Source organism: Trachemys scripta, chromosome 3 (assembly GCF_013100865.1).
Source record: "Trachemys scripta elegans isolate TJP31775 chromosome 3, CAS_Tse_1.0, whole genome shotgun sequence".
Lineage (NCBI taxonomy): Eukaryota > Metazoa > Chordata > Testudines > Emydidae > Trachemys > Trachemys scripta.
The window spans coordinates 140,950,223-140,966,005 of NC_048300.1; the positions used below are offsets into that span (position 1 = coordinate 140,950,223).

Consider the following 15,783-nt stretch of genomic DNA (forward strand, 5'->3'; position numbering starts at 1 on the left):
GCATACAAAAGCCTTGGTTGCAACATGCCAGTAAAGATACATTTTTTGCACTCTCATCTAGATTTTTTTCCACCAAACTGCATTTAAACAATCTTAAGTTTCAAAGACGAATAAACAAAATCCCAGATGTCAGAGAGAAGGCCTCACTTTAACTATAATGTAAATTTACGCCTAATTTTTCAGTTCAGTACCTGTGAATTTTGTGCATGTTGTCAGCTGCCACTTACAACCTTAATGTTAAACACTACATTACACAGCAAAATAAATTTAGAAATAAACTCTTGGGTAGTGTAAATTTTACTGAACTGAAATTTATAACTTACGGTTATACATTTGTTTCACAAGGGCATGAATATGGATAACTGTCTAAACTATTAAAAAAGAGTTAAAGGCATGTTTGATGTAATCTTGTCACTATTCCACAAATCTATTCAATGTGCAAATACATTCCAAGGCACAAGAAAAGCACTAGTAACAAAGAACCCTGATGGATCCATGTATTATGTATTTCACACTTGCACAGCAGAATCTGGAAACTGGGTTCCACCCTAAGGTTCTTCCACGTAGTACATATTCATTACTCAAAACAGACATGTACTAAAAATCACATGAAACCATCAATTTTCTTATAACTGTATTAAAAATATTTTAGTTTCTAAAACGTAATCAAAGTCATAAAAGAAAAAAAAATCTATGTCCCTACAAGGAACAACAAGCAACAATGTAAATATTCATATTTTCTAAAGAACAGTTTAAACTAAGAACTGAATATACTAGAAAAAAAGGAGAAAGTAAGAAAATGTTACTTACCAAAATCAGATTTCTCAGGAAGTAATTCTGATGTATGGTTCCCCTCTGCAATGTAAACCGGAAAACTTGAACATTCAAGATATAGCTGACATGCAGCAATAAAGGCAGAAAGGTATTCTTTTGGCGTTTTATTTGTTTTTTTCCCCTTAGCATCTCCTTGTGATTCTCTATCCCATTTTGTAAGTTGTCCTTGCTCTCTAGTGAGGTCCACTTGAAGCTCTGTTGCCAAGGGCTGAGACAAGGAATTACTCTGAATTATATACAGGTTGATAAATCTAGTTAAAAATTGTTGGACATACTCCAAGCAGCACTGCATTGCAGTCTTTTGGACCATCTTCCCACTTCGAGTTGCTGACCCCTGTGTAATTATGGAAGGAGGCTGTACAATGGTTTCCTCAGATCCCACAGTTGATGCTGTCTCAGTCTCTGAGGATGTGCTACCTATAATAGGGATACCAGGTGCTCCGTGGCCTTCGCTCAATGCACTGTCAATGTCATCAGCTGTATCTGCCTGGTACTGTACAAACTCAGTAAATCCACTTTCTGATGATCGACTACTTGGAGGATTTTCACCATCTTCGAATACATCATGAGGATTTTCAAGTGAAACTGATGGCACCTAGTTGAGATAAAAGTACAGATAACAGATTAAACAGTAAAAATGAATGTCACTAATAGTGATAAAAGATCATCAACTTCTTTCCTATTTTGAAAAGGATGACAGTTTTGAGTTCCGGTTAGGGTTGCCAATTTTCATTGGACACATTCCTGGAGGTTTATCACATGACATAATCTTTAATTAAAGATTAATCTTTAATTCCTGGAGACCCCAGGACAATCCTGGAAGATCGGCAATCCTAGTTCTGTTCTATTATAAAGTTTTAAATTATGTGTTATATACTTTTACTGTTGAACCCTTCCATAAATTTTCCTGTCAAAATCAAGTTTTTAAAACTCTCAAAGAAGTATATTTACATGACATGACAACTATAAGAGGAGATATCATTGTCTATCAACAGAAATATATGCATTTTAAGAAGATTTTAAACAAATGATTTATATTTTAATATGGATTGAGGGAGAAGGGATCAACATGACAAAATTATAAGTCATTTGAAAAAAATCCTGAAATGTTAAAGAGAGTCGAAGACGAGGCACTAAAATTTGCAGTCATTTTAGCTAGACAAGATGAGTGAGGTAATATCTTTTATTGGACCAACTTTGGTGGAAAAGACAAGCTTTTGAGCTACACACAGCTCTCCTTCAGGTCTGGGAAAGGTATTAAGAGCGTCACAACTAAATACAAAATCAAACAGATAGTTTAGCATAAGTAGGTAGCACATATTGTAAGGGACCATTCAAGGGTTGAAAGATATTACCTCACCCACCTTGTGTCTCTAGTATCCTGGGACCGACACGGCTACAACAACGCTGCATAGTCAGTTTACCTGACAGACTTCCTCGAATATGTTTAGGTTTTAGGATTTTCTTATATAAAGGAGCTGGCAGCTTGTCATCTGTTAATTGGAAAACTGTTCCAATCATAAGAAGCAATATGAAAGGGTGGTGGAATGATGGGTGAAGGAGTTGAAGGGAGTTGTCAAGAGAGAGGCTTGAGAAGACTTGAAGGAGTGGGAAGAGGTAAAATTTCTCTGCAATCAAGAGATAGTTTTATAGAATGCCACCACATAAATAATTACATTAAAGATAGTAACAAATTTTGACCTACAATTGTGTAGGTGTATTGCTGGTACAAAGTTTCATGATTATTATTATTACTGTTGTTAATTTCTACTATTTAACCAGGATGAACTTGTTTCATACAATATAAAATACTACAGATTGTCAAGGCATCTTTCAAAAAAGAGAAGAGAAAACAGCTGAATTTTGGAGCCAAAAATGAGGAATTATAAGAATTATTAAAACAAATAAACAGAAAATTTCCCAACTGCATACCGGTACTTTAAAAAAAAAAAAAAACATTAATTATTAATGAGTCATTCCAAGTTCTCTGTGAAATTAAGAGCTTTAATTCCAATCTTTTAAATAGTAATCAAAATCTAATGTGTAAACAAGTTTGGATGTTCTCTCAATACAGAGCAAAAATTCTTAGATTCTCAGCATAAAATTTAGTACCTAGCATCTTTCCCTCCTGTACCCAAAATATGTAATATATGTAAAATGGAATTGTGGGTTTTCCTTCATACAAGTTTGTAGTCGTGGAAGACTTAGTATATTTAGGTTCAAAAGAATTGATCACTTACAAGATTTGTTAGAAATGTAAACTGTTAGAAACTGAAATTTGTTTGAAATAGAAACAGTTGCTGTTTTTTTTTTGTTCTTTCTCTTTGTTTATTAAATGATTTTGAGGTATACATGTTTGATAAAACATTAAAATAATTCATAAGAATTAATTTAGCTGATCTATGCAAATTTATAATAAGGTATTGGTTAAGAGCTTTAGAACTATCTCCAAATGGTAAAAGAAAATTACAACTGTGATACCTGATCCAATGCCTATTGAAATCAGTGGAAATTTTTCCACTTAATTCAATGGACACTGGATCCACCCTTTAGAGTTTATTATATATTGGCTTAGAGATTTATTCAAATATTTCTCAAGAGGTCTGTAGTTCTTACTTAGGTCCTGAATTTGAAGTGATTTATGCGTATGCTTAACATTAAAAAGTATGTATAAATTCTTGAATGATCGGGGCCTTCATCTGCAATTAATTGAACAGTTCAAATGTTTTTATTAATCAAGGTTCAATTATGTTTAAATTTATTGTTATACATTTTTATTGTAAAAGACATTTTATATTTTCCCCATCTATAGTTTGCTGTTTTTGCATGTTTTACAAAGCTTAAAAATTACTGTAAAACTAAAAAAAGCACAAGTTGAATTAAAAAAAAAAGGTGGAAACAGGACAGAGAAAAACTGTGAGGTGTAGCCCACAGGATTACTTTGCTAGCTATTATATCCTACTAATCCAGCCAGCCGTATCAAACAATATGTTTCTCTTTCTGAATTAATCCATTTTATTCTTATATTTTATCATTAATTCCTATGAATTTAGGATATGTTGAGGCATATGATGTGTGTTTCCTAATAATTATACATAGACTAAGTTATGCTGAAATGCAAAAAGCCTACTGGCCTGTATTCAGTAAGAGCCGCTAAATAGCTAAAAGTATCATCAGTTAAGAGTAAGTCAGCATAAAAGCTGTTAACCTTTGGCACAGATAGGAATGGTCCCCAAACTTTGGGGAACCAAAGGGAAGAACTATACACAACACTGAACAGGTTTATCCGGCATCTACAACCGGTTGGTAACTGCAGGGTATACCACAATCTGGAAGTCGTCAAGAGAGCCTAGGTTGGCAGTTTTTGGAGTGAGATAATCCTTATTAATACAGAATCAGAGTATCGGAGTTGGAAGGGACCTCAGGAGGTCACCTAGTCCAACCCCCTGCTCAAAGCAAGACCAATCCCCAACTAAATCTATATCTAGAGCATAAGTGTCATAATCCACTAACCTATAGGATAAGGGTAGGATAAGATTTGGGTATAGTAGGTTGGGTCTGAATTACATAGTTTCAGGATCCTGGAAAATACCTTGTAAGGAAGAGTCTGGAGCGCTTTTATCTCTTTTAGCTCTTCTTTTTTTAATGCTCTTTTAGTCTTTAGCTCTTTGCTATTACTGGGTCCTCAAGGAAGGGTGTGACAATGTTAAGTTAAGGTACTTATAATAGGAATGTTACCACCAGGAGTTTTGGAATTCTTTTACTGTTTTGCAGTTATAAGTTTCATAGCATTTATTATTCTTTTGTTAATCTCAATAAAGTTTTTATCAATTTGGTATTGTCCTCAGTGTAAGTGTTTTTGCCATGCACCCCGAGAGTCTTCTCCCGATACAGAACTCTCTGAGTTCTTGAACCCTGTAGTTTGAATTGGACAAGAACCTATAAATCTTCTGGTTGGATGGCAAGCCATAACAACTAACCATCAAATTCATGTCAACAGAGGAACTTGAGGAGACATACAATATTATACTAACAAATTCACCAGAAGAAGGTGGGTCAGATTTTTGAAAGTGCTCAGCATTTCCACTGACTTCAATAAAAGCAGAGTTGGGCTAACACTGAGTATTTTGAAAATCCCACACCTTGCACAAAATTAACATAAAAGGATGCAAAGGATATTAACAGATTACCTTTTTATCTTCCCATTCTTTGATGGAGCTGTTGTGTCCATTTGGAAGCTGCAGAGTACCATCTGTACCTGCAGACAACAGCGGAGGTTGAACCTTACTAAGGATCTTTGAGCAGAGCCTGAGGGAATCAGTTAGTTCCGACAAGTGCAAAGTGTGAAGATGGCTTGTCAATGCAGAAATCATTCTGAGCAACAACTGAGGCAGATGTTCTGTTTGTATTTCAATGTAGGTCTCCTAACAAAAAGATAATAAAATTGAGGAAGTGTTTTATAACCCCCCCATAAAATGTATTTACTATATCTATACAGTAGAACCTTAGAGTTACGAACACCTTGGGAACAGAAGTTGTTCGTAACTTTGAAATATTCATAACTATGAACAAAACATTGTGGTTGTTCTTTCAAAAGTTTAAAACTGATAATTGACGTAAGACAACTTTGAAACTTCACTACACAGAAGAAAAATGCTGCTTTTAACCATCTTACTTTAAAAGAAACAAGCACAGAAACAATTTCCTTACCTTATCAATTTTTTTTTAAACTTTCTCTTTACTTTTTCGCAGTTTACATTTAACACAATACTGTACTGTATTTGCTTTTTTTTGGTTGTTGTTGTTGTCTCTGCTGCTGACTGACTGCGTATTTCTGGTTCCAAATGAGGTATGTAGTTGACCGGTCAGTTCGTAACTCTGAGGTTCTACTGTACAACTATCACATATATATAAGTTTATTCTAAACTTCTTAACAATGCAAGTGGCAAATAAAATCTAGAAGTCCTCCAAGTCGGACATCCTATGCATTAACTTTATGAGGGATAAAAGGGAATTGTTTTTCAGTATATTTTTAATCATTGAGTACGCTCAGCATTTTCAGAATTTTAAATCTCCTTCATTTATACTACAAAGAGATTACAAAGAATTTTATAACATTGATAGGATTAAAAAAATATCCCCAGTTCCCTTTGTCTTTTAATTTTCTCAAAATAGAGATTTAAGAGTGAAAAGTATCAAATAATTAATAACTAAAGGAAAAACAGGCTGAATGCCATACCTGACACAGCACTCTCATACTTCTAGTAGGCTTTGAAATGAGAAAGCAAAAGAATTGAGGAGGGAAGACAGATACAGGAAAAACAGTTCTAGCAGTCTTCATCAAATAAACCAGTGTCAACAGATAAAAGAAGATAAATATATTACTGAGACGTTCAGAACAATTAGCACTCAATGAATTGCATCATCTAACTATTTATCATATAAAACCGCAAAGCAACAGATTACATTTGTAACTAATACAATGTAAATTTTAGAGAAGGAAAATTCAAAACAGAATCAGATGACAAACAAGCTAACAGAATTTGCAGGCTCATGCATCGGAAGAACATAAAGACTGATTTGTTTATGTGATAAAATCCATCCCATACACCCAAAGCCTTTTTCACTTCTTCTAAAGGAATCTACCAATTTATGCTAAACTCACTTGTAGACAAGGTTTGCTTTCAAAAGTGCTTTATAATCAGAGTACAGAAATATTGTCCTCAGATACCTACAAGCAATGAAGAAAGGAATTCTTACCAAAGAAACTATATCCAACAAAAAATCCACTAGTAGGCAGAAATTGGTCAGGGGCAGCTCAGATGACTCATTACCACCTACAGGCCCAGGCTGAAGTCTAGCATGCAGTGTCCTCCTATGAAATTAAAACATGTTATTGTTGTTTTTGTTTACATAGGACATGATTAACTAACAAATTAATTCATAGGTGTGTACGTCAAGGATGCTGCGTAAGAACAAACTAGTAACCTTTTGTGGAAGTAGATAATAGAAAAAAAAGCATTTGGCCCAGTTGTTCCTTCTTCAACAAACAGTTGAATCAGTTTATAGATGACCATACAATCCTTAACTATCTGAAATACAAAGGAAGTTCAATATTTTATGAAGGGCAGCCACATCATTGTGTGCCATGACCCATCACATCCCATAAAATAAGCAAGGCTGGGCTACAGGAAATTGTTTTGGTAAATCCATATATTTTCCCCTCACTTGGTGGTTGCCTGTTTTCAGAATCTGCTTAAAACACAACAAAACGGAAGAAATCCCCCTCCCCACCAAAGGTAAATATTACCAAATAGTAACCAATTTCATCTCAGTTTTCAGGAAACTCAAGACTTTCAAGGAAGTTGCTATTATTCTGTGCCTCAGACTGGCACCTTTATCTATAGCGCTCTCAAAGTCCTAGTCTGAAATCCATAGATTTCTTCTAATTAAAATTCCCACTGTGGGAAAAATAGCTTTCCGTGCAGAGTATCATCATATAGATGAAATTTAATACCCACTTATAAATAGTAACGTACATTTATACATTTATCCTTGAGAATCTCTCAAGGCTCCTTTTGCCATAATTCTGACTTAGTGGAGGTAGAATTGCCTTGAAAGGATATGAAGGACCAGTGAAAATACCTTCTAGTTTTCTAAATGTTTTTGAAATTTGAACAAAGACCATTTCTCAATGCCTAAAAAGAAGAACATCTGAAAGGAACGATCTCTCCAGGTAGGAGGACAGTAGTTTCTCAATCCCATATCTGTACAGTATTTAATAGAAGGGGAAAGAGTCCAAGCACTGTAAGCACTGATGCACATCTTTTGCTAGCCATGCAGATTGTTGATCAGAGGGGAAAGTTTTCAAAACCCTTTTGGGACACAGGCTAAGAGACCCAATAACTAACTAACTAACTAACTAACTAACTAACTAACTAACTAACACACACACACACACACACACCCCAACAACATTTCTAGCTAATCTAGTCAAGTATATCATATGCTACAGATAATGAATTTATAGGAGGATACCTTGATTACATGGCCAGCAAGTGTGTACCAATCTACCCAAAACCTTTTCTTGTCACTTTTTCCAAAGGAATTTACTCACCCATGCTGAAGAAGCAGTGGCAGGAAAACAAGAGAGATCTGCAAAGATTTCTCTTACTAAAATCAAGTTATCAATATCTTGATTATTCCCAGATCAAGAAAGGGAATTAAAAAGAATCTGAATCTCAGAAATTAGGCCTGGTCTATACTTCAAAGTTTTACCGGTTTAACTATTTTGGTTACAGGGTGGGATTTTTTTTTACTGAAATAGCTATACCGGTAAAATCCTAGTGCAGATACAGTTATATCAGTATAAAGTGACTTATACTGGTATACTTATTATCCTCCCCATGCAGGACTAGCTATACCAGAACAAACTACCTTTATACTGATATAACTGCACCCACACTAGGGGGATTGCATTGCTTTAACTACACAGATATAGTTAAACCAGTACAAGTTTCTAGTATAGACAAGCCTTTGCAGGTGGAGTACAACTATTAGAACATCCTGTCCACCTCCCTGTCAATACACAAACCAAAAAATGTAAAGCCAACTCCAGTTTTACATTTACAGCAATTAAATATAACTTACCTACAACATTCTTCAAACCAACGAGCAATGTAATCCCACATATAATAAGGCTCAAAGGAATTAAAGAGAAGATTGGCAGTTTTAATCAGCTCTGCAGTTTTCTTATTTTCCCTCAATTTGCTAAAAGAAAATAAAAAGTAGTAGTACAATATAATGTATATTACTATGCTGTGATTTAAGTGTTATGCAAAGGCGTATAATTCTGAGTTTACTCATTGCAACACTGATATTAACACACTGGTTCCCCCCCACTCCTTTAATGGCAGCTCTTCAGCTGGACATACACTATAGCTCTTTACATCACGTCCTTGCATGGTTGCCATACTTCTTGCTCATCCCACTTTGTCTCAGATCTGTTTTCCAATTTCTACGTATTTTTATTGGATCTGGGTTCCAATTTTCATTCTTATTTTTCTTTATTTTATTTTTCTCCCCCTTCCCTGTCCTCCTCCAACATTCTGTTTCCCTCTGTCTCCCTTTAATTGTCCTTTCCACCAGCTGCCTCTCTCTCTGACTCCACTCTTCTGGTCTCTCTACTCCCTTAGTTTTGCTCTCCCTTTTTCTCCTCCCTGATGGCTTCTCTTTCTCTGCCACCCCCAAAATCCAGAGAGATATGTACTAGATCTCTTTTGTTGCCTCTCTGTGTGCAAGAGCAGGTCAGAGGCTTTCTAACGAGGTGTCTGCCTGTGCAGCCTCCCAACTTCTGTTGCTTCATTGATGCAGCTTCTCTTCATGTTTCCAAAGACAAGTGACATAAGGGGAGCCCACCTGCTGCTCCCTAGTTTCAGCCATATCTGAGAAGTGATTCTGCAGTGGGGGCAGGTGTGGGTCACTTTCCCCACTCATACCATCTTCTTCTCTCTGCTGACACCTCACATAACTTCACACGCCAGTCTCCCACCCCCTCACTGCTTTTCTCATGAGTGCCAAACATGGGAAAGGGACAGCTCTTAGAACTCTCTTCCTGCCCCTCCATGACACACACAGCATTCACATGGAGTTCTGCATTCACATCAGTAAATGTACATTTACAGTAAACAATTGCAAAATAAAGTGACTGATATTGGTACCTTTTTAGCACAGTAAATGTCATTTAAAAAAATAAAACTATAGATGTCCATTCCATTATGTCCCAAGGAAAAGCTTCAATTGAGATCACTGAGAGCTTTGCCATTCCTTTCAGAGAAGGAGGCTCCTAGATATTGCTGCATATTTAGCAATAAACAGTATTTAAGTTCTGCTATTTATTAATGTTTATATTTAAAATGTACCGGTATATTATTTTCTGTTAAAGAGGAAGCATATGTTATATTCTTTTCTTTGTACTCTACCTGCTTAGTTGTGTGTGATCTTTGCTGAAGGAAGATTCCATCTGAAGATCCAGCTCAGCTTTGCATTGTATATATAATGTTCTAAATACTTCAATCAATACATCTTCTAAGATTACAGGTCCTAAAATGACCATGAGAAATAGCTGCAATGACAACCTTGTAAAATTAAGGACATTCCAATAATCAGTATCTGAACCCTAATCAAATCATTGGCATCTACAGTTTCATTTACTAAAGCCACAAAATCACTTTTACTCAGATAACTTACAAAGCTGAACAAAATCACACTTACATGTTGTGCATTCTTATGCACAGTAGAATTTAAAGCTATACGTATTTTATACAATAATATGCTATTCAATAGGATGTGCAGGAAATTATCCATGTGAATCCTAGTGAGTGAGATTTATCTCATAAAGCTAAATCTTGACACCTCATGATGAAAATTTACCTGAGAGTGTAAGGTAAAAAATTAGAAGTAAAATATTTTGATCATCTTTACTCTGATTCAGCTGAAGTGGGTTCTTCTCCATTTCTGGCTACAAGTGTGCAAGAAGTCTTTGCATCAGACTCACATTAGATTCCAACAAACTCCTGAGGTTTAAGAAAAGCATCTGTCTTTGAAATAGAGGGTCCTGTGGCACCTTTGAGACTAACAGAAGTATTGGGAGCATAAGCTTTCGTGGGTAAGAACCTCACTTCTTCAGGTTCTTACCCACGAAAGCTTATGCTCCCAATACTTCTGTTAGTCTCAAAGGTGCCACAGGACCCTCTATTTCAAAGACAGATGCTTTTCTTAAACCTCAGGAGTTTGTTGGAATCTAATGTGAGTCTGATGCAAAGACTTCTTGCACACTTGTAGCCAGAAATGGAGAAGAACCCACTTCAGCTGAATCAGAGTAAAGATGATCAAAATATTTTACTTCTAATTTTTTACCTTACACTCTCAGGTAAATTTTCATCATGAGGTGTCAAGATTTAGCTTTATGAGATAAATCTCACTCACTANCCTCCTCTGAAGACAGATCACTTTGTGAACTATTGCAACTCATTTCAAAGACAAGTATCAGAGGGGTAGCCCGTGTTAGTCTGAATCTGTAAAAAGCAACAGAGGGTCCTGTGGCACCTTTGAGACTAACAGAAGTATTGGGAGCATAAGCTTTCGTGGGTAAGAACCTGAAGAAGTGAGGTTCTTACCCACGAAAGCTTATGCTCCCAATACTTCTGTTAGTCTCAAAGGTGCCACAGGACCCTCTGTTGCTTTTTACAGATTCAGACTAACACGGGCTACCCCTCTGATACTTGTCTTTGAAATGAGTTGCAATAGTTCACAAAGTGATCTGTCTTCAGAGGAGGAGAACAGCTTTCTGTGCTTTCTCTTGGCCTCATCTTGCTCCCGTTTGTGGGAACACCACCACTGATCTGCAGGAGCAAAGTCTGTGTTGAATCTGCCAAACCAATTTGCCAACACGATCCTCACAGCTGTGCTCACTTCATTAAATCTTAATGTGTGCAGTGTCAGTAAGATTTAAACTGACTGGCTCAGAAACTACAAGTGACTGAAAAGCCAAACTATGGTACATGATAAAAAATACAGTTAGACTTTGACTTCTTCTCAGTCATTCATGATTTCTGAGCCAGGCATTTTAAATTTTACTGACACTGCATACGTTAAGATTGAGTGAAGCGAGAACAGCTAGGTGGATCATGTTGGCAAAATTCCATACATATGTATCATCTCTCCACATCCCCATACTTTTAATTTCCACTTATTGTGGATAATGTTTGTCAATATTAAGGAATTTAATTACTTGTTTGTTAATTAAAAATGACTACATCCTTTAAAAGCCAATAAATTCTTACTGATAAGCTCTTCATGTACTAGAAAAAATGTGATATTGTATTTTTAATATTTCAAAAGGTGCATGTGTTGGGATAATGAGGAAGGGGCCTTGGGATCACATGAACAGTAGCTATTGGGATATTTTTCCCATTTCTCTGTAACAGTGTGGTAGCTATGGTTTGTTTTTCTTAGAGAATTAAAAATCTAAATAGCATTCCCCTCAAGATTCAAAAAACTTTGGGAAGATCAATTTTGGAGCCTAAACTTCTTCTCAGTATTACTTTAACTTCAGATTTACTGCCTGGAGTAGAACTGTTAGTTTTTTGGGAGGAGGTGAGAAAGTAGTATGTGATTAGATCGGAAGACACTATATAGTCCAACTCTACCATCTATTTACTGCACATTTCTTTTTGTCAAGTGAACAGTTGAGCATACCTACTACTTTGTTAAGAAAGTTATCCAGAACATTGCTTTATATGCTAGTCAAACAAAAGAATTCATAATTTTTATCAAAATGTCATGAAAAACGTATTTAAGGTTAGAATATATGAGAGTACCTAGTTCAGGTTTGTCCAGTAAACTGATAAGAATCCGAAAAGGCTTTAGGTCCTGCATCAGTGTGCTCTCTTCTCCATGTCCATTAACTTGTAAGATTCCTACCATTGCCTATAAAAAGCATACACAGATCAGAAAATCAAGAAGAAAAGAACAGCTTCTGAAACAGGCAACTATGAAAACATGCAAAAAGGGGAATTACTCCCTGCAGCTCATTCTCCATACCTAGGCATTCCTCTTATTGTCACATTCTATTCCACAGAAATGGAATATATTCTAATATTTGTAGAAGGATGGGGAACACACAGTATAGTAGCATAAATGGATGCTTACTCACAATTTCTTAAGAGTAATGAACAAGGGGTATAAAGTGATGATGTAGCTACTTGAGAAGGTAAAAAAAAAATTAAATGCAGGGCTGAATAAAACAGTAATCTGCCTATTCAGGATGCACCTTGGCTGTCAGACTATTTTCTTTAGCTCAACTCATGGAACAAGTAGAATGAGAGCTTCAAAGGAAGGGAAAACAATGAGCTCCTATACGGAAGTACTTTATTCCATGGCACCAGAGGCAGAATAAAACTAACTAGACTCTCACAAGCTATTTAGTTTCTCTCTGCTGCTGGCACAGCAATCTGAGTAGGAGCTAGTGCATTTCTTCTACGGCTTCTAAAAAAGAGAAGAGGAGAAAGAAGGAAGAGAAAAGAGAAGACAGTGGGAATGAGACAGAAAAAAGGTTTGATCTTTCATCTACTAAGAGGTGAGTATCATCACACAGTATCTTGGAAAATCTTCTACACGTGAACATAGAGGAGAGCTCTCCCTTTTATTGGGAAAAACAGGTATCCTCTACCTTGAGCATGACTGCTAAGAAAAAATGGAACTGGACTGTATAGATATTGGCACCCTTTCTAGCATCCTGAGAGAGGGAAAGGTTAAATGGATAAAGGCATCAGTCAAGACATCCAGGTGAATGAAAGACACAGGAATGGATTTAATCTGCAGGCCACAACTTTATTACCTTAACAATGGGCAAGGGGTGGAATGCACCCACTCGCTCTCACAAACAGGTATTTCACTGGACCCCTTGCGTGGCTACAGGGCTTCCTCCATATAACCAATAATTCAAGGTCAACTCGCTTCAGCCTCCCACTAGGATTCAGCTCACTTATGAATCATCTTGCCCTTCCCTCCACAAGGAGGGCAGAAGGTTCCCAGGGAGACCTCAGCCTTTGAAGACTTACAGTCTCCCCTTTTCACAGGAAACAGACCAGCCGAATCCCAAGTCTCATTACATCTGAGAGCTAGCCCTTTTAGCCTGTATTCACAAGGGACACCAGCCAAGACACGCGGAGATGACCTAACCCTTTCTATATTAACTCCTAATGTTAGAGTTCCCATTCTTTCTTACTCCTTTTAACCTAACTGTGCCTCCAAAATGCTGTGAGGAAGGCAAAAAACCCACTGAACTCTTTCCATTGTAGCCTAATGGAAAAATTCCTTCCTGATCCCCAAAACTGGTGGTCGGTCTGACCCAGAGCAGCCTTGAAACACATCTCCACATACCTTAACTAACGGAAGAGAGTGTGAGGAATTTATCGAGGCAAGTCTGCCTCCAGATGCCCAGGAAGACTTTAAATGGAGGGGGGAAGGTTCTGAGGCCAACTGTCTCCACCATTACCCTCCAGTCAGCTAGCAAATAGGTAGCAGAAAAGCCTCCCCGTCCCTGGCATAGTCCTGCATGTACCAGAGACCAGAGGAAGGGCTCTCCCTTCTCCACTTGTGGGGACTAGTCATCCCCTGCTAGTCTAACCAAATTCTCTCTCCCCCACAGCTGAGACAGGGAGGGATATTTTTGTCATCTGTACAAGTGGGAAGGAGGCCTCTCCAAATCTGTTCTGTGGATAAGCAGACTTCAGTCTGCCACACTGTCAATCAAGTACCTTCCATAAGTGCTACTCTGGCTAACGGAGAGGAAGCAGTAGAGGAGAGATGGGATTAAAATACTTCCATATAATATCATTGTTTTAAAGAAGAGAGTGCTAGCTAATGTTTCACACTAAGCTTGTAATTGAAATCTAAGAGTTCTAAAAGAATTATTTATTTTACAGACAAGGATATATTACAAAAAGGCAGACCTTCTAAAATTTCCTTATAAAAAGACACAAATGACATGACTATATTGAGATGGCCAATTAGTGGATGAGGAAACAGCAATATTTGTCAAGATAATTCTTAACAGAAAGAATATTTTTATAATAAGATTTGTTTATAAGGATTTATATTGATGCAAAGAATAGTTTCATAATGCGTAATGTAAAAAAAATAAAACATATTTTTACCTGGACCAACATTTCCTTAGAAAAAGTATTGAAATAGTAAGTGGCATGTTCCTCAGGATTGCTATGTCTTGTGCTTCTAGGTCCTACGATAGCACCATTATTATCAAAACCTTCAAGCAAACAAAAGACATGACAAATTAATATTTATCTTTTTATGTTTTCTTCGTCAATTTTTTAAACAGTGGATCAACTTGCACTGTTAACTTACCAATTTGTAGTCCAAGTAACGTTGGCAAGAGAAAGACCATTTTACATAGTTTAATAAAAGAAACTAATTAAATGGAATAAAGTATTAAGCTGACTGCACAGCGAAGTACACTCTGGAGTTTTCGTTTTCATTGAACACACTGCTAGATAGTTACATTACTTTTTACAAGAAAAATGTAGACGTCAAAAATACAGTATGTTCTACAGTATGTGTCTTTAAAGTCAATGTACTGTAGCAGCAGAAACAACAATTACAAAGAACCGTAGTTAACATTATTGAATGCTGTATAGCAGATTTTAAACATCAGAGGACCGCAGAGAACAAAGCCAAAGAAGCTATTGTCCTAATGTTGTTATTCTAAATTATTTATACATGTAAAAGGAATATCAAAGTTAACTAGTAAATCATTTACAAAAAGATTCATATGCTAAGGAAATCAACTTGATCATTGAAAAATTATGTGAATGAAATATCTAGTTTCCTCTCTGAAAATTTAATCTTTTCTTACAGAAATTCAACATTTTCCTGATAAGCTTTAAAAAAAAAACAAGCTGCTGAAAACAACAAAATTTCTTCAGAAGTGGTTTTCACATTTTCTGCTCAAGAATGATGAAAACAGAAGAAAAAGTAGAAAGGATGTCATTTAGTTTCAACTGAAAATAAACTTTAGTATTAAGGACATCTATGGAGAGCTAACACAGATTTTAAAAGGTTTAGTAAGATTTTTGTTTCTATTTAGTTTTCATAAAACTGTGCATTATGATAGAAGAATGATGAGGAATAGCTAAAAACAGATATGTAAGTACTATACTATGAAAACTTAGGGTATGTCTACACTACAAAATTAGGTCGAATTTATAGAAGCCAGTTTTATAGATATCGGTTTTATACAGTCGATTGTGTGTGTCCCCACATAAAATGCTCTAAGTGCATGAAACCGGCGGACTGCGTCCACAGTACCGAGGCTAGTGTCGACTTCCGGAGCGACTTCCGGTAGCTATCCCACAGTTCCCGCAGTCT

General features: G+C 36.3%; 1 protein-coding gene across 13 annotated transcripts in view; it reads right to left on the bottom strand.

Moving 5' to 3' along the window:
• DOP1A (DOP1 leucine zipper like protein A) overlaps positions 1-15,783 on the bottom strand; it is a 101,131-nt gene that overhangs the window by 47,328 nt on the left and 38,020 nt on the right. For 11 of the 13 annotated variants that reach the window (XR_004645193.1, XM_034766132.1, XM_034766128.1 and 8 more), the window contains 8 exons: positions 14,556-14,665; positions 12,216-12,324; positions 9,816-9,936; positions 8,485-8,604; positions 6,595-6,709; positions 6,074-6,103; positions 5,025-5,258; positions 811-1,429 (listed from right to left, as the gene is read on the bottom strand). Coding sequence is in view for 12 of the 13 variants with exons in the window: in XM_034766132.1 (XP_034622023.1) it covers positions 811-1,429; positions 5,025-5,258; positions 6,074-6,103; positions 6,595-6,709; positions 8,485-8,604; positions 9,816-9,936; positions 12,216-12,324; positions 14,556-14,665 (1,458 nt within the window). In the remaining variant the exon portion in view is untranslated. Of the gene's footprint in view, positions 1-810; positions 1,430-5,024; positions 5,259-6,073; positions 6,104-6,594; positions 6,710-8,484; positions 8,605-9,815; positions 9,972-12,215; positions 12,325-14,555; positions 14,666-15,783 lie in introns of those variants that run through there. The other 2 variants (XM_034766133.1, XM_034766138.1) reach the window with 2 other exon arrangements.